At 39.4% G+C, this 25,487-nt stretch overlaps 1 protein-coding gene across 2 annotated transcripts in view; it reads right to left on the reverse strand.

Annotated features, from left to right (window-relative positions):
- Positions 1-25,487, reverse strand: part of LOC145693093 (oxysterol-binding protein 1-like) — a 327,552-nt gene that overhangs the window by 17,193 nt on the left and 284,872 nt on the right. For both annotated transcript variants that reach the window (XM_081768782.1, XM_081768781.1), the window contains one exon: positions 18,893-19,098. In XM_081768782.1, coding sequence (XP_081624908.1) covers positions 18,893-19,098 — 206 coding nt within the window. The remainder of the gene's footprint in view (positions 1-18,892; positions 19,099-25,487) is intronic.

Genomic DNA, 25,487 nt, shown 5'->3' on the forward strand with positions numbered 1-25,487 from the left:
GAAGTATTTATTCCGTGTATAGCACAATATAATACGGTAACTAAACAGCATGATAATCACTAACGCCCGCAGGATTTTTTCTAACGCGGTGGTGGGGGGGCAAAATGTCGATATAGAATTTCTCGATTTACTGACATAAATATATATTAACAGTCATAACATTTATCATTGATAGTGTATACCGTATTACTTTCTTAAAATAGCGCTGTAGCCAATTTCTCAGAACATTAATCACCAGACATGATGTAGTAAAAAGAGGAAAAAGAGACATGCCCAGTGGCCTAACAAGTTTTACTGTGCCCTGGATCGATTCATTCGATTGATCAACGATTTGCTCATACCCCCTGCCCCACGTATATACCAAAAGTGTACAAAATTATTTATATTAAAAAATCTAACTTTTTCCTAAGTTATCACTACATACTTAACTCGTAACTCCTATTGTGGGGTCAAATTTGACCTCAGCAAACACATTTCTAGCTGTGGACAAAATATATATATATATATATTTTGTTTCACTGAGGCTTCAGTCATCTATTTTTAGTTGACCTTGCTAGGGGGTCGCGGTGGCACAGTGGTAGAGCGTTTACCTCTGGTGCATGGGGTCCTGGGTTCGAACCCAGCCCGCGCAAAGTGAACCTTGTGCTGGATAAACAACGTGTGCGTGGGTTTTCTCGGGGTTCTTCCGTTTCCTCCCACGTTCTTCATTGCACCATTTCATTCATTTCTCATAATCGTCGTCTCCTTTAGAATAACAGACGTAATCGTGGGACGTAAAACTTAATGGTTGCATTTTTTCAGTTGATCTTGAGATTTCGTAGCGACTAGGTGTTCGTGTCCATGCGCTTTGTTGTTTCGATGGTTTCGGACCTCTGGAGTCGAAATTTTTCCCAGGATAGTACTTGCGCTATACTTTTTCTGCATTAAATTTTTTCTGTGGTTTTCTTGGGGAGTGTTAGGGAGATGTGTGCAGAACTCCGAACTGGCAGATCGTGCAGAAGATGGTTTCTTGCAATTTTCTACAGAATATTGGACGGTGCATGCTTAAATAGCCTTGTTTTTACCATCTTTCCAAAGAACCAAGAAGACTTTAGAGACGAGACTTCATGAGGAGTTTTGGGATGACTCTCATTCAAGATCATTTAAAAGTAAGCTGCGAATGCGGGACACTTTCTCGTAGGCTTCGGCAGTCACTGTTACGACTAACTGATGGGAACATCAATGAAGACCGTCCGCAGATTCTCCAGCTAAAAGGAGGACATATGCTATTTGTCCTCGAATTGATGACAAAAAACGTCCTTCGATTTATTCTGTGCAACCGAAATGTGCACAAGGGTCATTCAAGAAAAAACACTATATCTACTGACTGTCAGTAGAACAACTAAAGTGTCTATATTTGTTTTGTGTCTAACGGATATGTGATTAAGACACATTTAGGGATCGTCCACATAGTACGTAACGCGGCAAACGGGGGAAGGGGGTTCGGCCTTGCGTTACGAAGCGTGACAAGGGGGCGGAGGGGCTTTAGGTCCTTGTTACGTAATACTTTTTTCTGCTGTATTGTTTATTTTTATTCTCAGTTACCGTATATGCAATCTCTTAAACAAATAATTTTATTCAGTTCTTTTCTTTATTATAAATTAGCTAGAATACCCGTTTTTCATACGGAGAGAATACGTTTCATTTTGGATATAAAGGGCACCAAAACTGTCACCATCAACACACGGACTCCAAAAAATATGGATTCGACACAAATATTGGTCAGTTTCGATCATATTTATATATATCTCCTTCCCAAAGTTGCATCTCAGCGACCCCAAACACCATGGACTCAACTCTAATGTCGGTGATTTTAGAACATTTTGTATACGCCATCCTTCCCCTCCCCCAAGTTGCAGCTTCAAAGTGAAATGATAAAAAACATCGCAGGTCAGATCTTCATCTATATATATATATATATAGGTAAATAAATATTTCTATTGTTTTGGAAAATTGCGAACTATAGCCTATATAAATTGAATCATACAGAAGAAATTCGAAGACGCACTAGACACCAGCATAAATTTTGGCGAACCCTGCATGTATTACAATACAATAAAACTCTGTTTTGTGGCTATCGCAGCATTGGATTTATGGAACACGCTTTTCCGGAGTTAGTTGTTAGTGATCGCAACCACCGCCTGAAAATGCCCTCATGTTCCCACTCGTATTGTTATTTTTGAGAATGTTATCTGAAATCTTTGATTTGAATCATTACTCACTCCATTCTTCTAAGGGGTTTTGCATGGGAAACAGAAGAAATTCTTTTTCGTGAAATTATATTTTCCGCGATGGAACGATCCAGGATTTGTAGATCAAAATAAGATATTAAAAACCTAATTCGTACTAAATTTATTTCGAACTATATTTTTTATTTTTGAATTTGAATATTTCTGAAGAAATTGAGTTTATTCGCATTCTCGCACTGATTTAGGACAAGAATATGAAAAGAGGTAAACTGTAGTCCAAAGTCCAAAAAAGATGCTCGAAAGCTTGTTCACAAAAGAGATGCCCTTGCTCCTTCCTATGAGCAGCCACTTCGAATCTATGGTCGACGAAGAAGAGAACTTTGCATCGTCGACACTGACGAAATTCAAATGCACGAAGCATCCTGCATCCCTGAAAAAGAGGTCGATGTTAGTTCTTTAGATCCTGCATCACCTGCATCTGCCTTGTCAGTGTTTCCTCCTTATCATCATCTTACCTAAAAAGATAGATGTAATCTCCTTGGGAAAACGACAGTACGCAGTTTTGAAGAATTAGGACTGTTTATTAGGCAATCTTATGGGGTTAAAATATTATTACCATCCTACCATTTTCTAATGTGTAACCGTTCTTTGATTTATTGGCAAATACACTACAGATATATTCAGAATAAATGCATTTTGTAATAAAAGTTCTGCCATTAAAAAGTTTTTATTACAATAACTCCCAAGATAAGCAAAACTGGTGAAACAAAAATCCAAAAGTATTACGTAACGAACGGGAGAGAGGTTCAGCCTTGCGTTACGAAGTGTGACAAGGGGAAGGGAGGGGGAAAAATTGGTCAAAAATAGCGTTACGTAATACGTGGACGACCCCTTAAGACTAGACATTGTGAGTATTGATAGGTAGTCAGCCCAAAAATATGAGGGGGAAGGCGGTAGAAGCTAGGAGGTCGATCCAATCATATTATAGTTCATCACTATATTATAGTAGTTCACTTGCAAGCCTACCGTGAATATTTTAGAGTAAAACTTTAGGAGGGCCCGGCCCCCTAGTCCCCCTGTGTAGCCAAGCAACTAATGAAACATAAACATCAATTGTCAGTTTTTTGAATGACAAGTTACATTTTCTCAGCACTAATAATTGAATGCTTTCCTTATATAAAAATAAGTTTATTTAAATACGTTGTTATTTTCGGATAACAAAAAATATTTCATTTAAGTAGCTGTTTCGCTTTGTAATAATCTATTACCAAAAGACAATTAGTCAAAAATATTTTGAAAATATTTTTTGTCCCCTAAACTAGTTAAATCCATTAAACTATAGCACTAGTAAACGGTCCACAATCTACTGCTAATGATAATACATTTTAACATATTTTAATGTCAAAACAAATAAGGGGTTAAATCTGACCCCACGATAGTACTTATGCAGTATAAAAGTAACGGTATTAGTGAAGAGTTAATATGAATTATGTTAATAGGAAATTAAATTTAAAATAGTTTACTGTACATAATCTAATTGAAGAAAAATAACGATAATAATAAAAATAATGCAATAATAAAAAGATGGTAATAATTTTTTATGGTAATCCTGGAGTGGTTGATTTTGAGTTAGACGTCCCGTTCAGCAGCAAGGATATATGAGACGTATTGAACAACATGGCTTTCCTGAGTGTTACCTCCAGAAGGGCGATAAGTACGTATTATGAAGCACTCGAGCTCACATTTTTGATTAGCGAACCACATATCGAAAAATGTCTCAAATTTATTTTTTAGACCTGCTCTCCCCTTCAAAAATTCTTGGGTCTGTCCCCAGTATCGGTTGTTGCCAATTAACTGATAATTGTTATAGCATACCTTTTGAAATGTTTTCAAACGCTCTTTGCATAAGGAACATTGTCCGTATTCTTTCTTTCTTTATTTTTTCTTTTCGTTTCTCGCCCTTGCGCTCTTTTACTGTGCTGGAAAGGGACTCCGATTATGAGCAATGTTTGGCACACGCTATGTAAGAACAGCGAGCAACTCTGAAGTTGAATGTTTTCAAGACCAAGGCCAGCGTCACACTTTGATAAGCACACTGCCGCGTGACTCGCCCCTTAGGGAGTGAGTATGCCGCAGCAGTTGCACTGTGTGTTTCTGTTTCATACTGAGATATTTTTTGGCAAGGAAAATAGTTTTGTAAGGAACCAAAGACGACTGAATCCAAAAACATTTAAAACGTATACTTGGCCTGCAAGAATTACATGCCGGGCTTTACTTTGACGAATAAGGACAACCACAGAACATGTTGTGGTACGAAAGTTGTAGTCTACGTCTCTGCTATACGATGTTGCAAAGTGACGCCTAATATTTTGGTCGAATCAGTAAAAGGAACTACAGACAAATACACGTGTTGGTCAGCTGGGTTTATACACATTAGGCTTGACTTTTGTTTGTTGAGAACAGCACCTGAAATCCACTCATAATTCGATATGAGGGTTTCAAGACGGGACAGTTCTTGTGGATTGTTAACCCTTTGGAGTTCTAGTACCTATTTTTCAGGTAATAAAGTAATGTCTTCATTATTCGATTAGAAAAGAACCAATAAAACTTTTTACTTTGGTTTTTTTGTTCTTTCAAGTCTAGAGGCATTGTAGAATATGTTAAGTATGGTTTCACGCCTTTCTGCGTCGAGACATAGGTGATGACGTCATAGCTTCAAAAATATTTTGTTGTTAGGTCTATATATTTCTTTTTAAGCGAGATTAATTTTGCACCTAGAAGATTGAAGTTTTGCACAAACATTCAGTCCACCGAGCAGTATTTATCATTTTTTTAGATCTCTGCGTTAACACCGGGGTCCATACGTGCAGAAAGGTAAAAAAAACATTTTTAACCAAAAAATCCCTTTTTCCGCGATTTTCACACCTGAGATACATGATGGTGACATGTGAATGGTATCGTTTGAAACGCAGTTGTACCCACGATCCTAGGATAAAAAGGGACTTCACAAGGAAATTTCTACCCAAGATCCTGTTTTATGCGGGAATCTGGGGTATTGTGGGTATATTATTTTTTGGCGGACTTACTTTTGCATTTAGAAGATTGAAATTTGGACAAATATTCACTCCACCGAATAGTATTTATCAGATTTTTTTCAAGATCTCTACGTTAATTCAGGGGAGTCCGGAGAGGCAAAGATTTTAAAAGACATTTTAACAAAAAAAAAAAAACACTTTCTTCGCGATTTCCCCGTCTTATATACATGATAGAGACATGTGAATGGTATCGTTTGAAAGATAGTTCTATTCTGAAGAGAATGATCGGCGAACCATGATCCTATAATAAACAGGGATGTCTCAGGAAAATATTCCCTGAGATCAGGGTCTTTTGCGGTAGTCTGGGGCATTGTGGGGATTATTGATAAATTAAATATTTTTTCCTGCCCTTACTATTCAAAATAGAAACTTGAAATTTTGTACACATATTGAGTATTTTTCAGTTGATTTACACGTGTCCGCTTTTACACGGGAGTCCAGAGGGGCTAATTTAAAAAAAAAAGGAAAAATTGATTTCTCTCAAATTTTCTACTTCACGGACACAATAGGGAAATGTTAATGGTACCATTTGAAAGGCTGCTGTATTGTGAAAAAACGAGGTATGAACCATGATCCTACGATAAATAGGGATGATGCTGTAGCCGCTTGACTGAGTGTCTATAATTTACTTTTAAACATAGCACAACCTGTAAAACAGAGCACATTCTGTCTCAAACAGATGATGTGTCAAAAACGAGTTCACATTCTCATTTGTGGGAATATTCAAGTCTAAGTTAAAGTCTAAAATCATAACCTTTTACATTTTAAAAATATTGTGTGATATGCAACATGGCGGAATTCAAGATGGCTTCGAATGTGACCCCACTCCAAATCAATGCAATAATACCAATTGTAACATTAATTTTGACTCCGTCCACGCACGTCGTTATTATTGTTCTGTCCCAATACTTTTGACTAACCCTGTCTACAGCTCCACATGTCTTCTCACAGCAAAATTCAACTAATCTTTTTCATAGAATATTTTTCATACTATACTTTGATCCAGGGGTAGAAATGGAATTTTAAAACTAAGGGGAAAGTCAATAATACATAAAGTTTGATTGGGCTATGTCACGAGAAAGACGAATTCAGAAAGACGAGAGTGCAAACAAACTTTCATGGAGAATGACTTAACGAATAACGATTGTTGCAGAATAATCAACAACCAAACAAAACTAATATCAGCATTCAAATATCCTATTTGGTAGTAATAACTACATATATTTTTCCTTCTTTTGCACATACACTTCAATTTACCAAAGGGACAATATCCCCTTGTGCATGCCTGATTTCCACTCTGGCTTTGATCTCAGGCTTTTTAGCCGTGGAACCGTATTTACCGGGGCCTTTTCACTCGGGCCTATTTTACGCAGGACTTTCGACTCGAACCCTATTGACGCGGGGCGGTTTTGACTGCGGCCCATTTGACACAGCGTCTTTAGAAGCGGGCTCTTTTGTTGCCGATTCCTTCTTACCCTGGCTCTTTTAACACGGACCGTTTTGACTTGGACCGTTTTGACTCGGGCCTTTTGGTCACCGAGTTCTTTTGACACGAGCCTTTAGACGCGTGGCGTTTCTGACTCGGGGACTCGAACGCCCCACCTTGCCCCCCTGATAGGCGCCCTTGCCTCAACCTAAAGTATAATGCAACGTACGTTATAAACAGTCGGTTCATTCCGGAGTGAGTGACAAGAAATCTCATCAAAGAAACTGCATTAACAATAAAGGCTTTTTCTCCAAGCGTATTTGTTGTCTATTGTTATCACAAAAAAGTATTCATAGCCTCTCTGCTGGAACGAGACGCTAAACGAAAATTAAATGTAAACACTACATGAATATTAGATTTTTACATTGAAAAGTAATAATAATACATACCAATACTGTATTTTTTCTTCTTCTGTTTTTTAATTAAATTTCTCACATAAGGTTTCACACACTTTATACCATGCATCGTACAAAGTGCCATTTTTTATTTCTATCTCTATACATTTCGCACTTTAAATTCAATATCTCGAAATATTTTTGAATTTCGTTAATGAATAGTTCTTCACTCAGTTCTTCGCTTTCCATTTCTGCGGGCGCGGGAAAGTCTGCACGTGTGTCTTGTCTCATTGCCAGCAATGGTTTTCCGATCCGCTACACCTGTGCGGACTCGCTGCGAGCCAGCAGTCCCCGCAACTCAATTTTTGCCCGCTGCGGGTCCGCAGCAGAGTCGTGCGGGAAAGTCTGCATGTATGGCATGAATGATTAGAACCAATGTATTTCCGGCCCGCAACAGACTTTTCTGCACGTCTGAACCGAGACTTAGGAGAGGGAAATCTCGCGTACAGACTTCTAATACAAGTGAAATCCAATCACCTGACCACGTTCGAAGTCCGTGAGTTCCGCGGAGCGCCCCATTCTCTTTTCTCACTATGTCTAATGATTACTGAGATCACTGATAATGAGTGGGACTCGATAAGTTCATTGGTGACAGTTTTGGTGCCGTTTGTGTCCAAAATAAAACGTAACGGGTATTCTACTAGTCTGTAATAATTACGAACGGAAGTTTAAGATACTCAATCCTTTAATATATTTCTCGTTGCTCAAATTTACTCACTTGTGCGGTATATGTGTGTAACGTAGAATTAAAATCGGGATACGGACAAAATCTCGCCGGCCAAAACCTCGCGGGACAAAATCTTGCCGGGTCAAAACCTCGCGGGACAAAATCTCGCCGGGCCAAAACCTCGCGTTGCCAAATCCTCGCCGCCCAAAATCTCGCCGGGCCAAAACCTCGCCACCCCAAAACATCGCGTGGCCAAAACCTCACCGCGATGAAACTTTTCTTTAAAATTTATCCAACGAGTTTCTTAATATGCAATTCCAGTGCGCGGGCTTTCTCGGGTTATTCCAGTTTCCTCCCACTTTCTTTATTCGATCATTTCCTTCATCCTGGTCATCTACGTCTCATTTAACCTACAGGACATAATCAAGGGACGTCGTAAAAACTCATATATTATTCATACTTTCATAAATATTATTATATTTTTGTTAAAATTTTAAGTTTTTGGATGTTCCAAAGTTCACGAAACTAACCCCGTTAGTTGTCATTACTTTCCTTATGTAGACTTTCTTTCCCTATAACCAGTTTAAAAACATCCTGCCGCCCTACCTTCACATTGAAATCCTCTAATGCAGAAGTAGAATTTTCATATGGTATCGCGGGACTTGGTCAAATACCCGTGATACTTTTTCTGAAACATCGTCTTTTATACCGTCATCCTTATCATCTGTTGGAACATTTACATTTTGGTCAGGCGAGATTTAGGGTATGGCGATATTTTGGGACGCGAGGTTTTGGAAGACGAGGTTTTGGCCCGGCGAGATTTTGGCCCGCGAGGTTTTGGGTGGCGGGGTTTTGGCCAAGCGAGATTTTGGCCCGCGACGTTTTGGGCGGCAAGGTTTTGGCCAGGCGGGGTTTTAGCCATGCGATATTTTGTCCCGCGAGGTTTTGGGCGGCGAGGTTTCGGCCCGGCGAGATTTTGGGCCGCGAGGTTTTGGGAAGCGAGGTTTTGGCCAGGCGAGGTTTTGGTCCGCGAGGTTGTCGCCGCGAGGTTTTGTACCCAAACCATTAAAATATGTTGCTTTAAGTATTTTTTCGTTAGCGAAATACATTGTATATACCAGGGCTGACGAAATGGCGGCCCGCCAAGCCATTTTCTGCGGCCCACAAAGCTTTCATGATTTACGATTGTTATAACTGATAATATTTTAATTTATATTCATTCTTTTAATGTTTCCACTTTTTCGGAATAAGGCATCGATTTAGCGCTTCTATACAACAGAAAGGCGCGGGCATCCGCGGGAACACTGGAGTCGGTAAAATGTAATCGTCCTGAAAGGGGCGATTACTTCAATGAACGAATATATATTTGATCTAGTTTTTTTTAATCAGACCCTTTCTTCTTCGAACTTTGCCTAGAAGCCAAAGCGCGCAAGAAATACACCACTTCTTGTGATAAACACAATTTAGCATACTTTCCAAGTTGCAATCGTCTGACATTAAATTTTGAAAAGGAAGCATTTAATTTTTCTGAGTTCTGTAGAGACATCGAGAGTATCACGAATACTGTAGATTTAATGCAAGATTCTCAGATTTTGACAAACTAAAAAATGACATTGCATTATTTATTAATCCATTGACAATAGACATCGAAGAACATCCTCCAAACTTACAGCTCGAATTTTGTGACCTTCAGGCTGACCCATTATTTCAGACAAGAACAAAGAAAGGAATAGATTTTTCAGGCTACTTTCTAACAAACGTTTTCCTAACTTTTGTGAGTTGTGTCGAAAAATAGTTTCAATGTTTATTAGTACTCATCTGTGTGAAAGTGCATTTTCCACGATGAAAATTGTAAAGAATCGCTCCTGAAGCTGCCTTGGAGATTCTTCTCTTTTACATCTTCTGCGAGTTGCATTTTTTACAACAAGAGGAATGGATGTAGATACTCAAGCCCTTGTAAACGCTGCTAGTCACCCTCATTAGTCACATTGAATAGGTATGTAATATTTCAAATACATTTTTTAATATTTTTCTTCTGTAGTGTAATAATAATAATAATAATAATAATAATAATAATAATAATAATAATTATTATTATTATTATTATTATTATTATTATTATTATTATTATTTAGCTGCGGCCCTCCACCTTACTAGTAAAGACGGTTATGGCCCTCACACCACTGGTATATACAGTATGACGTTGATAATCCTAACGTCAAAAATCGGAACGTGGTCCCTAGAAGCTTTTTACATTTTGTCTTAACGCTAGCGATAAACAAACAAAAGCATGTCCATTGACGTTATGTGAAGTCAGAGTTTTTACAAAAGTTCATTCATATCTAATTGTTTGTCATACATATTTTTATTTTTATTTTTATTTTTCTTACGCCTATAATTTTCAAGTGTGACTTACAAGATCAGTGTTATTCAGAGTACGAGCAGGTTCTTCAGAAACATTAAATGTAAGTAGCCTTACGTACGGTATTGTAATTACTGTATGTACTGAATAACTACTGTATTGATAGAAGAACATACCGTACAGTATATGTAAGCCTAAATGGCATTTTCTTGTGGTCACAATTAGTTCGGATTTTCGACTTCCCACTATATATGCTGCAGACATGTTACAGCAAGTAAGATTATTGGCATCAGGCCAAGAAATAGTTTTTACTGTGAACTATATTTTCCTGTTTTTGCCAATATTTCCGAACAAATGATTTTTTCTAATGATTTCAAAATTTCTGGAAATTTTACATCGAACAAGAAAGATATATATATGAAATATATGTTTGATTTAACATTTTAACTAAAATGATTCTGTGATTAACTAAAATGATGATTCTGACAATATCCAAATTTTCCGTTTTTTCCCAGCTCGGGAAAACCGTACAAAACTGTTTTTTCCTAGGCCTTCACAACACTAGTCTGAACACACAGTGCAGCGAACACTCCTAACGATGGGCCTCCACAGCCGACGACCCATTCATGTGCGGATGTTAACACCACGACATTGGCAACTACGACTGAAATGAACACTTGACCATCGCTACTGGACCTTGGTACAATGGCAGAGCGCTGCATTTTCTGATGAATTCCGATATCTTCTTCATCATGACGATGGGAAGGTGCGAATCCGCCGTGTTCCAAGGGAACAGCTCCTTGACACCTGTACTGCGGGACGGAGACAAGCTGGTTGCGGCTTAATTATTATCTCGGGAACATTCAGGTGAGCATCCATGTGTCTAGTGGAACTCGAGCAAGGCACCATGACGGCCGAGGTGTACCGCACGCTGCTTCCCAGACAGCAATTTAAGCTTGCTGCAAGTTGCCACAAACTTGCTGTTGCAAGGTCAATTAGCTTGCCTCAAGCTATACTATGCAAGCCAATTAGCTTGCTGCAAGCTTGGGGCAAGCTAGTTAGTTATATCTGGGCAAGGCTTGCTCAAGCTTGTCTTCACAAGTTAAACACAAGTCAAATTATCTCAAACGCAATCCAAGTATAAGCGTATCCTCATCAATGGCAAACTTTATAAGCTTATTGCAAGCGAAAACACGCCAAACAAGTTATATGGAAGCTTGCAGTAAGCGAATTTAGATAAAACAGTATGAAATCAGTATAATTTAACAGTCTGACAATCTATATGCTACAATATATTTTCCCCTCGCCTTTCCAATTATTGAAGCAAATGCACAACCGTGAAAACACCCAAGTCTGTGATCCGCTTCTGCAAAACATCAAAATAAGTATAATTGTTACGTTTTAGTTGTGACAAGCAACGTTTTTTTTTAACTAGCTCGGAAGCTAGCAACCTCTTAGAGGGGTACGCCCTCTTTTAGGAATGGGATATTGAGGCAAAGGGTGGAAGCCGTATATTGGGAGAGGATCTAAGGGATGTATAGGTTACATTTTCTACAGTTATATTATTTTATTGCATCATTTATTAAAAGCATAATATACATATGAGTATAAACGGACATTATGATCTTTGCGATCATAATCATACATACAGGTAGAGGAAAAGGTAATAATATAAACATATAACAACAAGACAAGAAAACATATTGAAGGTACGATAAGAAAATTAGCAAAAGAAAAAGAAAAAAAACTTATAGTACTAGATACATAACACAGACGATGAAGTATGATAGTTATATATATTGATAGATGAGATGGGCATGGAGGATGGAATGAAGTGCAAGCACGTCACAACACGTGGGAAAAGTTAAATGAACAAATGCTGTTATCTTCTGCCTAGGGGCGACGCTAGGCTGATGAAGACAGAGGGAGCCCTGTTAGTCACAAAGGAAGATCACTGTGCAGTATATGAAGGAAATATGTGAGAGAGATGAGCATGAATACGATATTCATCCAGGAGTTCCAGGTCAAGATGATTAGGGGGTAAAGTGTAGCAGTAGAGCGTGAAAAGAAGGTGCAAAGGGGTATAGTAGTAACGAGGTCTGCACGGGTGCAGTGAAAGGTAGTGCATAGTGTCGAGAAGCAGTGGGTGGTGACGGGAGTAGCGATCAGTGAGAAAGTTACTGCGTAAAGTTTCTAGGTGAAATTTAAGAATAGGAAATGTAATGAGAGAGTATAGATCACGGGTGGGACTAGGTAATGAAATACGATGGGCAAGGCGAAAAGCATGGCGCTCAAGTACTGCAAGCTTGTTATAATAGGATGGTGGTGCGGACATCCAGGCTGGAAAACCGTAAGTAAGTACTGGCCGAAGGAAAACTTTATAAGTATTGAGAACAAGCCGGGAAGAGAGACCCCAAGTAGTTCCAGTTAGTCTCTTGAGTAGATTTAGTCTATTATAAGCCTTAGTTTTAACAGAGTTGAGGTGAGGGGTCCAAGTGAGATGATGGTCGAAAATTAGGCCAAGATAAGTGACAGTTTTGCTAGGGTGAAGTGGTATATCATTGACATGTAATGAAAGGAGTGTTGGATTACGATGTACTTTTGTGCGTTTACGAGGCGGGATGAAAACTATCGCTTGCGTTTTACCGGCATTAATTGTTAAGTTCCATGTTCGGCACCAGTGTGTAAAACGATTGATAGCTTCCTGAAGTGCGATATTGATTTGCGGAATGGTGCGGCAGAGAGCAAGAAATGCCGTATCGTCGGCGTATTGAAACAGATGGACAGTGCGTGGTAGGTCTGGAAAGTCAGCAACGAAAAGTAGATATAACAGAGGCGATAAAGCAGATCCCTGTGGGACGCCAGAGAGCAGAAAAATGGGATGTGAAAGCTCAGAATTTATGGCAACGTAAGTAAGACGGCAAACAAGAAAATGATAAATGAGTCGTATATAAGTCATAGGAAGTCGGAGTCTGACTAGCTTGTAAATGAGCGCTAAATGCCACACTTTATCGAATGCCTTTTCGAGATCAAACAGAAGAAGGCAGGATGGTTGAAGCAGATTATAATGGTTGGTGATGAGCGTCGTGAGACGGAGCAACTGATCATTAATAGAGTAACCAGGGCGGAAACCAGTTTGATGGGTAGGAATGAGATGTCTATCGTTTAAATAGGGATGTAATCTTTTAACGATGATCCTTTCAAAGATTTTGCTGAATGTGGACGTTAGTTGGATTGGTCTGTAAGAGGAAACGGCACTTGGAGGTTTGTTAGGTTTCGGAAACATTAGACATTTTGAAACTTTCCAGTCAGTAGGGTAGAAGCCACTGCGAAGAATGAACGTAAAGATAAGTGCTAGAAGATGAAGTAGTGCAAGAGGACTTTCTTTGATATGCCGGTAAGTTATTCCATCGAAGCCTGGGGCAGTGTTTCGCTTACGCTGAACCACAGCTGTGATTTCTTCCGACTGAACGGGGACATTTAGAACGTGCGGTGGAAGAGTATGATTGGCGTCTGGCTGAAAGTGGTGTAAGTCCGTATTTATGCTGGTAACAGGATGAGAACGGGAGACATGAACTTGTGCAGGAGGTGTAAATATGCCTTGAAGGTGTGCAGCAAAAGCGTTTGCTTTGTCCAAATCAGAGTGTAACGGTTTTCCATCGACAAGAAGAGGATACGTGGTTTTCGAGAACTTACCACACAAAGCGTTAAAACGCTTCCAATACACCGTGGGATGAGTTGTGTCAGCAAGGTGGTTGCAGGTTTTCACCCACTGCCTTTGGCGATATGCTATGAGGTAATTTCGAACAGTTCTTTGTAGCTGATGGTGGTGATGAAGTGCATCCGGGTTTCGTGTACGGAGATATTCACGATAAGCTTGCCGTGACTGACGGATCAGAGGAAGGTACTGTGGTGGTAATTTTGGACGGTATGGTATGGATTCTGTTTGTGGTATGTAAAGAGCAGAGGCTTGTTGAATAGCAGAGGTAATATGGTCAATTTGAGTAGTGAGTTCGTCTGAAGTATTGGGCGCTTGGTAAGATGCAATAGCGGTGGAAAGATAAGAGCGGTAACTCGGCCAGTCGGCTTTATCGTACCGGGATGAGAGACGGGCTGGCAGTTGGTGTTGTTGATGAGCAAGACCTGTATGATATGTCAGTTTAATTGGGGCATGATCGCTACCCAGTAAGTCAAGGACGGTGATAGTGCAACGTGTGCTGAGCGTATTAGAAGTAATTGCAATATCCGGTGTGGTGTTCGATATTGGGCGAGTGGCAGCTGGAAGATCAAGAATAACTCCTGTAGTATGAGTTGTGATGAAATCTGTAAAACGAGTGCAGTCTTGAGCGGAGCGACTATGGAAGTTGATGTCTGCGAGTATTATATAGTGGCGATAGGTAGTGGAGATATGTGAGAAGAAATCCAGAGGAATTGGATTGCCTGGTCTGATGTAGAGCGTAGCTAAAGTGATCGTGATGTTTTTAAAATATAGAGTGGTAATGACATGCTCTGGTAAATGTAAAACGGGACATTGTTGTTGCCTGAATGGGATGGTGTGTCGGAAGCCTATAGCAGCTCCGCCGTTAGCTCGCAATGCCGGTAGTGGATTATCATGACGAATTAAAGTATAGTTAGGAATGCGGCAGGAGACAGACTTAGTCAGGAAAGTTTCGTTCAGAAGGAAGGCTGTAATATGCTCTTCAAGTAAAAGAGTCTGGAAAAGAACTTTGTTTTTAGGAAGAGATCGGATATTTAAGAATAAGAATGACAGATCCATGCTGATACACAGGTTAAACAGTTGTTTCATGTCGTGTAGTATGAAAATGAACATAGTTATTTGAATATGTAGCATATAGAGAGACGTTGAAGGTTAATTTGGCTGCAAGTGTAAGCTGGTGAAGAACGTGTTGACGATTAAAAGGATGTATATTCTGGAGTGCAAGGGTAAGAAATTCTAATAGTTTGCCTACCGTGACTGGATCATCAACATGTTTCTCAGTGTTGGTGGATGCAGACTGGGTACGGAGAGGAGCAACTAATTCTGGATGCGTTTCATCAGGCTTTGGTTTGCTTTTGCATTTATAGCTGTAGGCGGGGTGCCTATCTTGACAGGTGGGACACTTAGGCGGGAGTTCCATGTTAGGGCAAAGGCGCGTATGATGTGGGCCAGAACAGTAACCACAGACAGATGCATTTTTACAGTCAGCCGTTGCGTGGCTGTTATAGGTTTGGCACCGCTCACAACGAAGGGGTAAGGGTGCAGGTGAACGAGAAGGTTCGACCCTATGTCGTCGCTTGTATATGAGGGCGCCTTGAGTGAGAAGAGTATCGATAGTGTCCTGACTGGATGTGAGAATTCTAACCATGTAGGTTGGCCCGGTGTTATTGCGAATACGAATGGCTTTGTTAATGGTATGCCCTTCATATTGCAGTTCTTCTTGGATTTCCTCGTCGGAGTACGTGGGATCAACTCCTCGAATCACGACAGAGAGCATTGGAGGTCGCCTAGGTGGAGGTGGCTGTTTCCGTCGAGAAGAAGACAGAGACGTAATAATGGAGTTGGTACTAAAGATTTCAAAAGAGGCTTTATTGCGTACTGTCGTGAGGAAATCGGGCTCGGTGGACTTCAATATGTAACCGTTTCGCGTTTTTACAACTTCCTGGAGTGGAAGGCTGGGCAAATATTTCCTAAGTTGGAGGATGATGAACTTTTCGTTTGAATACTTAGGATCGTATTTCTGAAGTAGAAAACAATAAACAGATGCAGATTGTTGATTTGGCAAGATATTGGTTGCTGATGCTCGGCGCGAGGAGGTGGAATTTTCGGCGTCCATGTCAGATAACTCTGAATCGTTAGCGGTATGTTGCTTCTTAGCAGGAGGAGATTTTGCTTTGCTGGCATAGCTGGGCTGACTCAGTGGCGATCTTGATCGTGGCCTACTGGATGCATTTGACACTGTTGAGGCAGTTGAGCGCTCTGAGGCTCGGCGGCGTCTTTCGCTGTGCTCTCTCCGCTTCTCCACCTTCGTGGAGCTAGCAGAGGGAGTTGTGAAAACAGGTGGTAAACCTCCGTGTCTGCATTCTAGAGGTGGTCCAGTAGCTTTGCCAGAGTCCGTCATGAGTAACACGAGACCTGCGGCACGAAGCCGTAATTACGTGTGTTTGTGTGTGAAATCCCTGATCAAATGAGATGAAATGAAGCAAAGGTAAGACGACCCGTTTGGATAGCCGTCAAGGTTGGATAAATTCACTTGCCAAACTCGTAGCACTGGACGCCCTTGACTAGATAAGTCTGACGGACAGAGCTCAAAAGTAATGCAAGAGAAAGAATCCGGGATGAGGAACAGGAAGGAAACAAAATGCAGCTGTTCTGACGTCTGGTACGTCACAGCTGTTTGGATCGAATTAAATATCGATCGAGAGTATGACAAGCAACGCACCGTTGCTTCTTACAAATATTAAATATGTTGTTATATTAGCCGCGAGTACTTGAAATTTCTACCTTTTTATATAAAAACGCAGAAAAATGTTTATACTTTAAACACAGCGGTCAGATAAAGTTTATACTGTAAGTTATACTAGAAGTTTATATTAAAATATCTGCAACAGTTCTGTATTCTTTCGCAAAATAAGTAGGTTCAAATCTGCTGCCATCTATGTTCACATTTATGCTTTATACATAAATACTGTAATTCGTTATGCCTCATGGTTACCGAAATATGAGGAAATAAAGAGCGACATTATACGTACGTGGGACTAGAGTACTAGAGTACTAGACGGCACAATTAAAAAAATAATTAAGTGTGTCCTTTATTCAAGCTGAATGCTAACAAGACGCTAACAACGCGAACACTACCTTGTCACCGAAAGTTAAGAGGTCAGCGTCACGTGGTTTTTGAGAACAACTGAAAATCGAACGCGCGTTGGCTTTTTACTTCAATCTAAAGAAAAGCGTCTCGCAAGTGAAGCGTGGGTTGCCCGCACTACAGCTTGCGCTAAGCAGAAATAAGCTTTTGTGTATAAGCCAAAGCGAAATAAAATCAAATGAAAGCGACAGGCAAGCTTGCGGTAAGCAAACATGCTGTATGGGTTGCAGACTACGTACACCCCTTCATGACGACCATGTTTCCCATCGGTAATGGAATTTTTCGGCAAGATAATGCACCATGTCACAAGGCCAGGAGTGTGATGGAGTGGTTCGAGGAACACAGGAGCGAGTTCCAAGTGATATGCTGGCCCCCAAACTCTAGGGATCTGAACCCAATCGATCACATCTGGGATGTGATTGAACGTGACGTCAGGGCACATCACCCTCTCCCCGGAATTTACGGGAATTAGGTGAACTGTGTGTGCATATGTGGTGCCAACTCTCTCCAGCGACCCACCAAGGAACATTGCGACCATGCCAAGACGTGTCGCCGTTATTATCCGTGCCAAAAGGTGGACATATTAACAATTAGGTAGGTAGTCATAATGGTCTGGCTGGTGTGTGTGTATATTTTAACTTGTATATTTTGTCTCGACTCAAATTTCGAGACGTCTCGACTCGCATTCGAGTCGGGTCGAGACAACATTTTCTCGAGACGAGTCGAGACAGGCTTAAATCTCGACTCGACTCAACTCGTGCGCATCCCTACTTTTGACGTGGGGCCTTTTTGACGAGGCCGTTTTGACTCGGGCCTTTCTATCCTCGCCCTTTTGTCGGGCCCTTCTCACATGGAACTATATATATATAACGCAGCATCTGAAATGCGAGGGACAGGGGGCGGGTATGAGTTAATCGATGATCCAGGGAGCACTCAAATTAGTTTCGCCACTTTTCATATCTTCTTCCTTCTCTTCTCTGTACATCATGTCTGGAGATGAATGTTCTGACTAATAGGCTACAATGGCGATGTTAAAAAGTAAGACGATATACGCTATCAATGATAAATGTTATGACTTTTAATATATATAGGGCAATAAATCGAAAAACTCTATATCGGTCCTTCTTTCACCCCCCCCCCGTTGGAAAAATCCTGCGGTGCGGGCGTTAGTAATTATCATGTTGCTTAGTTACTGTATTATATTGTGCTATACACGGAATAAATACTTCTGTGTTTTATTTAATAACAAGAACTTCATTTACATTTATTACGGCCCTTACTTTACAACAGGGAAGCATATTTACGTTCAGCGTAATCAGTTTCCTTTCTCAAATAAGGACAGTGAGGCGAATGAAATAACTCACGCACACATTTAGGACTTAGAAAAGTGTCCTGTGAACATGTCGTAGTAAATTCCTGAAGAGTGAAAAGCGCTAGTAGTAGTTGTTAGCAGTTATTAAATTAACATATAAGACAATAAATTGAAAAGCTGAGAGTACGAATCTTTTCAGAGATGGCAGTGCATTAAATCTATGCCTTTACTCCCTATACCTACGTTATTCCCTAGTCAAAATAAAATCTCTCTAAAATTAATCAGAATTTCTTATGCAACCATCCCTTCCTTGGAGTACTGCGCGGTCACATGCACGTCACGGCGATGTAAAGGCGCTTTTGGCGACGAGGAAACATTTTATCATAAATGTCTTAAGTATTTTGTGGAGCTTTCCAGAATATACTCTATACTATTCATGTGACCATTGTTTTCAGATAGAATAACGAAAGTTGAATCTTACCTTGTTTTTCATTCTCATAAAATTTACTGGTGGTGCGTTGTTTATCTTCCAATCGCTGTTTCTCCTTGTTAGCATCATCCCAATTGCCTTCCTCCATCATACGTTGATCGGGCCGCTTTCTAGAGTCTGATGGAGCAACTCCTTCTTCCAATTCGTTCAACGAACAGGCAAATTCATTCATAAAGTAGTATGTTTCTGCATTTGGTCTGAAAGATGGACGGTAGATTTGTCACTTTTTTATTACACAGAAAAATAAGACAGTGCTAATATAACTCAATTTTAACACAAACCAGTATACCCAGCAGAGCCGTAGCTAGGGGAGGGCGAACGGGGCGTTTACCCCGGGCGCTGATAGCAAGGGGGCGCCAAACGAGCAAGAAGAAAATAAGGTGTCGGGAAACGAGTAAACGACGCGGCACCCCGTAAAAGAATTGGTGCCCTATTAAATCAATATTGTTGTTGGTTTGCAAAGAAATACATTTATTAAAAATTTTAATTTATTATTTAAAGAAAGTTATTATTTACGATTTGTTAATGACAGTGTGATACACAAAGTTTCGAGTAATGGTTTCGTATAGTGTACTCAGGAGCGTTTTCAAAATCGGAAACTGTCAAAGTCTGAAATACGTGTTCAGCGTTGTAATTGTGATGAGTTTGCTTAGTTAAGTGCGCTTTTCTACCCAATTGGATTAATCACGACGTTGAGAATGAAAGTATGAAAATGAGAGGACAAAGAGACACACGCAAGGTGCTGTTTGCGCGGGAATATTAAAAATGAAAGTAAACAAGGAAAATAATAACATATTCGAAATCGGACCCAACGAAATTCTTCTTTTTCAAAGACTAATCACTACCAGTGATTTCTTATTCCATTGACATATAAAATGCTTTCAATTTCAAGGAATTTATTGGGTTTATTTCTCCATCAACTAGTTGTATCGGCAGGGTATGTTTTCTGTGCATACATATTAATTGTGCTCTGTTTTTAGGGATGCGCTCGAGTCGAGACAAGTCGAGACACACTATGTAAAATTCGAGTCGAGTCGAGACTGCTCGTAAACGTCTCGACTCGACTCGAATGTCTCGAAAATCTTTTTATAATTTTTAACATTATTTTGAAGAAAGTATTTACTCACAAACAGCCTTGAAACTAATTCAAGTGAGCATCAATGCATAGACGTAACTTAGGGGGCCAGGGGGGCAACAACTGCCCCCACATTTCTGGGGCTTATTTGGATAGTCATCCACTGTTATCTATGAACTGAGCTGTAGCGTATACAACACCATTTTGCTTGTTTTTGTTTCACAGCATTTAGGTCATTAAGCGACTAACGAGACCAAGAGAAAGGAGGGGCAAGGAAGTGAAAAGACAGCGACCCTGGCCTGACAAAAGGTACCAGGTAAAACCTCAGTCACTCAGTCAGGATGGCCGATCGGAACAGAGTTCATGGCCATGCTCCACCTTTAAAATGCTGCTTGTTAGGTATATACACTGCCCAGGGCTTCAAGTGCTTCAGTGAATAGCCACCTCGCCAGAATGCTTATCCACAGCGATTTGCGAGAACACAGTCAATAATGAAAGTAAATAATCCCTGATCCTTTTTCCTGATCTGGTTTGATAAAACATATTAATAGTCGTTTCATAGACGGAACCAAATTTTTAATTAAAAATTAATGCACAATGTTTGTGAAGTGACAAGTGTTGCACACGAACTAAATTCTGACAGCAAGCTGATTTGCCGGAACGCACTGCATTGCCTCTCCAAACTCCAAAAACTACAGGAATTACGCATTTTAAGTACGCCACATACATTTTTTTTCTCAGTGTACATTTACCGGTAAGTGAAATATTAACTTATTAAATCAAAATTATAAATGCGATATTTACTGGCTACTGTTTGGATTTCATAATATTGTGATTTCCTTGTGTTATTGATAAGCAGTATTTCTTTCAGAGGGTGAGCCGAGGCTTTTCGCTCCATACACACATAGTCAAGTGCAAAATACCCTTCAGGTAAATTTTCAGAGAAAATCAGGATATCAAGAAACATATGTTTAACTACAATTCCCCTTTTTACTTTTAAAATACCCTCTTTCGGGATTTTTTTCTGAAAGAAACACTATTTCCAGGTTGCGAAATCATTTGAAAATGGTGGTGGTGGTGGGGGGGAAGGGAATAAGTTCAGCGGTCCATATTAATGCCTCACTGTGCTTCACACATGAAGTGGGGGTTCAAAAAAGTTGAAATATTCATGTATTATTATTATTATTATTATTATTATTATTATTATTATTATTATTATTAATAATAATAATAATAATAATAATAATAATAATAATAATAATAATAATAAATGTTCAAACTAGTCGTCGTTGTTATTTAAAATACTTTAATAATGGTATTTATTCATTTAACCTAAATTACTACACTTATCTACTGCATTTAATATACAATTCGGTGCGTATGGGCCAGAGTTAGACTCCCGTGGGAGCACAGTCCCCTTGTGTTTACCATCATAAGGAGAATTACATTCACAAAAATAGTAGTGTGAGATCTAGAAGTCAGAAATAATAGCGCGTGAGAACCGATGTGCTAACCAAATATTAGACATACGAAGTTGAAGCGCTCCACCTGACCAGCCATAGTCCCATGAACTGTAGAGTCAGAGTATAGTTTTTATTATTATTTGTGAAATTCACGTTTCTTCACTGTATTTAGTGTTTCAGTTTGATCGCTCAGATATCCGGCCACCTATATAAGTTTAAATAATACTATGTATTTATATCGTATTATTAGGAAGAATGTATTATTATAAATAACATATATGATTTCAACACAAATACTTGAAGGCACAACGAAAAGCCGCGTTATCTCAGTGATAGAGCGTTCATGTCAGGTGCATGACATCTTAATTTGCGGCAAATTCTACTTGTGGTATATAAACACTGTGTATGGGGGTTTTCTCGGAGTCCTACCGTTTCGTTCCACTTTCTTAATCTACCATTATCATTTATATCATCATGACCGCCTTCCTTAGCATTTGTGGATATTCGTAGGACGCTAAACTTTAAAAAATGAAAGCACAAGCACAATACGATTGATTTGGTGATTTAAGTTTAGCATTCCTTTTCCAGCAGCGAGGCTATAAGATGTGGACTTACAGTTTAAGGTAGAATCCGAACCACCGTAATCGTTCAAATTTTTGTGATGCTCTCCCACCAGGAATCGACCCCGGGACTCCGTACACCAAAGATGGTACTTGCGTGCTAGCCACTAGACTAGTGGGGAGAGCCACAATAGTACGAGTATTGAATGATTTATAGGCCTGATATGTAGTTTGCAATAACGTCTTATCTTAGAAAAATCTTCTCCTCTTCACTTTCTTTCCGTGTGTAACGAGAGTTGGATGTGTGATGGTCAGACGAAACCCACGTATCAGCAGCAGTAACAGCATCCCATAATTTTAAAATAGACCCATTTAGGGGCGGATCCAGGGGCAATAGCCCAACCCCCCTCAGAAGAGAAAACTTTCTTATTTTATATATAAATAAAACCCATCCCGGAATTTGGTGCTCTTAAAAGTAGCTCTAAGTAGCAGTATTACAACCCACCAGTGGCGGCTCGTGGAATTTAAAAGTGGTGGGTCACATCCAAAATACCTACATACTAGGGCCATATATATATATATATATATATATATATATATATATATATATATATATATATATATATATATATATATATATATAGCCTATATATATTAATAATCTACTATAGTAAAATACTAATTAAAATTTTAATTATGTCGGTGGATAGTCTTGCCTCCCGCCCCCCTACCATAATCTGAAATAATTTACTGCTGCACACTATGATAACATTAGGAGTGACCATTTTTTGAATCCTGCAATCGTTGAAGATCAGTAGCGTGATATTCAGGGACGTGTTTAACATTTTTGCCGCCTTCGAGCCATTGTAAAAATGCCGTCCCGTCAATAACAATAAATTAAATACCAGTATAGCAAGGGCACCCATGTTGTGGTTTCCAAGGGGGGTGCAAGTATAAGCGACGTTTCAAAAATAATTTCAAATTTTGCTGTAACTAATGTAAACATTATATTGGATTTTCGATATTCTGAAGTACAATTCCTCTAGGGGGCGAGCGCCCCACCTTTTCCCCCCTGATGGGCGCCCTTGCAGTATAGAAATTCTGAGACAGTTGCTGATTATGAAACCAAGTTCATGAGATCAGCCAAGTTCAAGAATAATAATACAACATTGAAACATTCAAATTTCTTGCGTTGGCGGCTCGGTTGATGTTTGAAAACTGTAAGTAATTCTGGAAGTTTATCAACAATGGAAATGTTTTAAAATTACGATAAAAGAATAAGGTGTCAACAATACGAGAGGGGAAATAATTGATGTAAATTAATAACTAGAATGTTAATTACTTACTTCTTGCCAAGCAGATTTTTTTAAAAATATATTTACAAATGCAATAATTCCGTTTCATATCACCATAACTATGCATAATAAATAAATACCTGAAATTTCCAAAGCTGGTATTAAATAAAATGATCTCAGAAAACTCGCTGTCCCAGGCCATGACCCATGTTGGCCCATGTGTAAAAACGCCCCTGATTGATATTTTGGGTAACGAATTATTTATTTGTTTTCAACAACAATTTGTTTCAACTACTATATGTCCATTTCCTTCAATTATGTGTGGTTTCTTAATTACTTTTCTGGAAAACATTATATACGTAAAGTGTAGCTCACTATTTGAAAATACGATTGCAGATATCGATTGGTAACTTATGCGTGTAAATTTTAGGTCAATGTATTGTAAATTAACTGCACCATGGTGGCAACCCTTAATATGTCATTCGCTACACTCGGAAAGGCCAAGCATAAACCTTTTCCATCACCAAATTCTGAAAATGGCTTGACCCTCCTTCCCCCTCCTTCCGTTACCCTCTGTACAGAGTTGACTTTCCTTGTCGCGACCTTCTCGCCGCTGTATGTTCCATAAGGCAGAGCATAGCGCCTCATGCGACAGGTCTCAACATTACTGTGCCCGTTTTCAATGCACATAGCCATAAGATCCCTTCCACCTCTGATGATAGGGCTACTGTCAAAGCATAAAGATTGTAAGTCCGCAGCCAAAAAGCAACCGTCGCTGTGTTGCCAAGTTTCGTCTATCCTACGAGAGCGCATAACCACAGCCTCCTTCACTCGTAAACACGGCTGTGGCGGAATAAATCCAAACATTACAAAAGAAAAAAAAGAAAAAGAAAGAAAGAAAAAAGTTTCTGTTAATGTATTAGTACTGATTTAATAATTGCAGTTCTATTTAGATCATGAATGGCAGGGCACGTGACCGGGTGCCCCTTAAAAAGATCCGCCGCTGCAACCCACCCCCAGAAAACCCGCCCCTGGGTCCAAAGTCATTTACCAACTTAGAACTTGACTTGTACTCTCTCCATTCTGACACTGCAGTGTCATAATTCAATCCAAACAATTTAACTGCATTATATAGACCCTACGTCTATGTTACCGTATAAACCACTCATGCTATTATGATCTTTATTTTCAAACAATGAAAAGCATTTTAGAACATATTTGAACGAAACCTTCTTTCCACTTCGTCTATTAAATCCTGGATTACCTGCCCCTTTATTTGATCAAACTTCCTATCATTACTCCCTGTATCAAGACGCTTGTCTGCAGTGCACTAAATATTTTTCCCTTATAGAAACCCCTTATAGCCTATAAGGAAGTTATAGACATGCTACTAATTTATTTTAGCACTATTTAGAAGGTGCGACTATGAAGTTTTTTTCATTTTATTAATTTATGGCGTTTGTTTTCCATCTGTCCTTCCCCACCTACAGAATTTGGTGCGAGGAAAATGCAAGCATAAAATTTTTGGTGGGGGGGGGGAATTCCTCCGTCCCCCCGCGATTTCGCACCCTACTGAGCTGGGTTAAACGAATATATGGATATTGTGTTGATAGGTTGTTCCAGGTAATTCCTTAACAACATTTAAGGCTCAGGTTAATATGACAGATTGGGCACCGCGGTGATTTTAGCAGACATTTGTCCGCTGACAAAACGAAATTTCCCAGGGTTGGCAGTATACATTTTAAATGTGTACTATCAAAACCAATCACGGTACTTTTAGTGTAATGACAATGACGATTCACGTCTTTAACTTAATATGCACATAATATGCTAACATGTGTAGTATCTAATTTAATTTTCATATATATAGCGACTAATTTTTCAGAAAATAACAGCAAAATATTGCCTCCATAAAAGGTAAAAAACGTACAGTGTCAACTTTAAAATTAATAATCAAATAATTTTATATTCATGTACAGGGTCCCCACTTACACTTTATCACCATACAAAAGTGGGATACGTATATCTCTATAAAATATGTACGAGGAAAGAACACTAATTTTTCGGATAAAGATGAGCAAAATATTCCCTCAAATAAAGCTGAAAAACGACCAGTGCCAACTTTAAAATTAATTAACGAATAATTTTATATTCATCTACAGGGTCCCCACTTACACTTTATCACCATACAAA

The sequence above is a fragment of the Thermobia domestica genome, chromosome 8 (assembly GCF_964235325.1).
Source record: "Thermobia domestica chromosome 8, izTheDome1.hap1.1, whole genome shotgun sequence".
NCBI classification, from domain to species: domain Eukaryota; kingdom Metazoa; phylum Arthropoda; class Insecta; order Zygentoma; family Lepismatidae; genus Thermobia; species Thermobia domestica.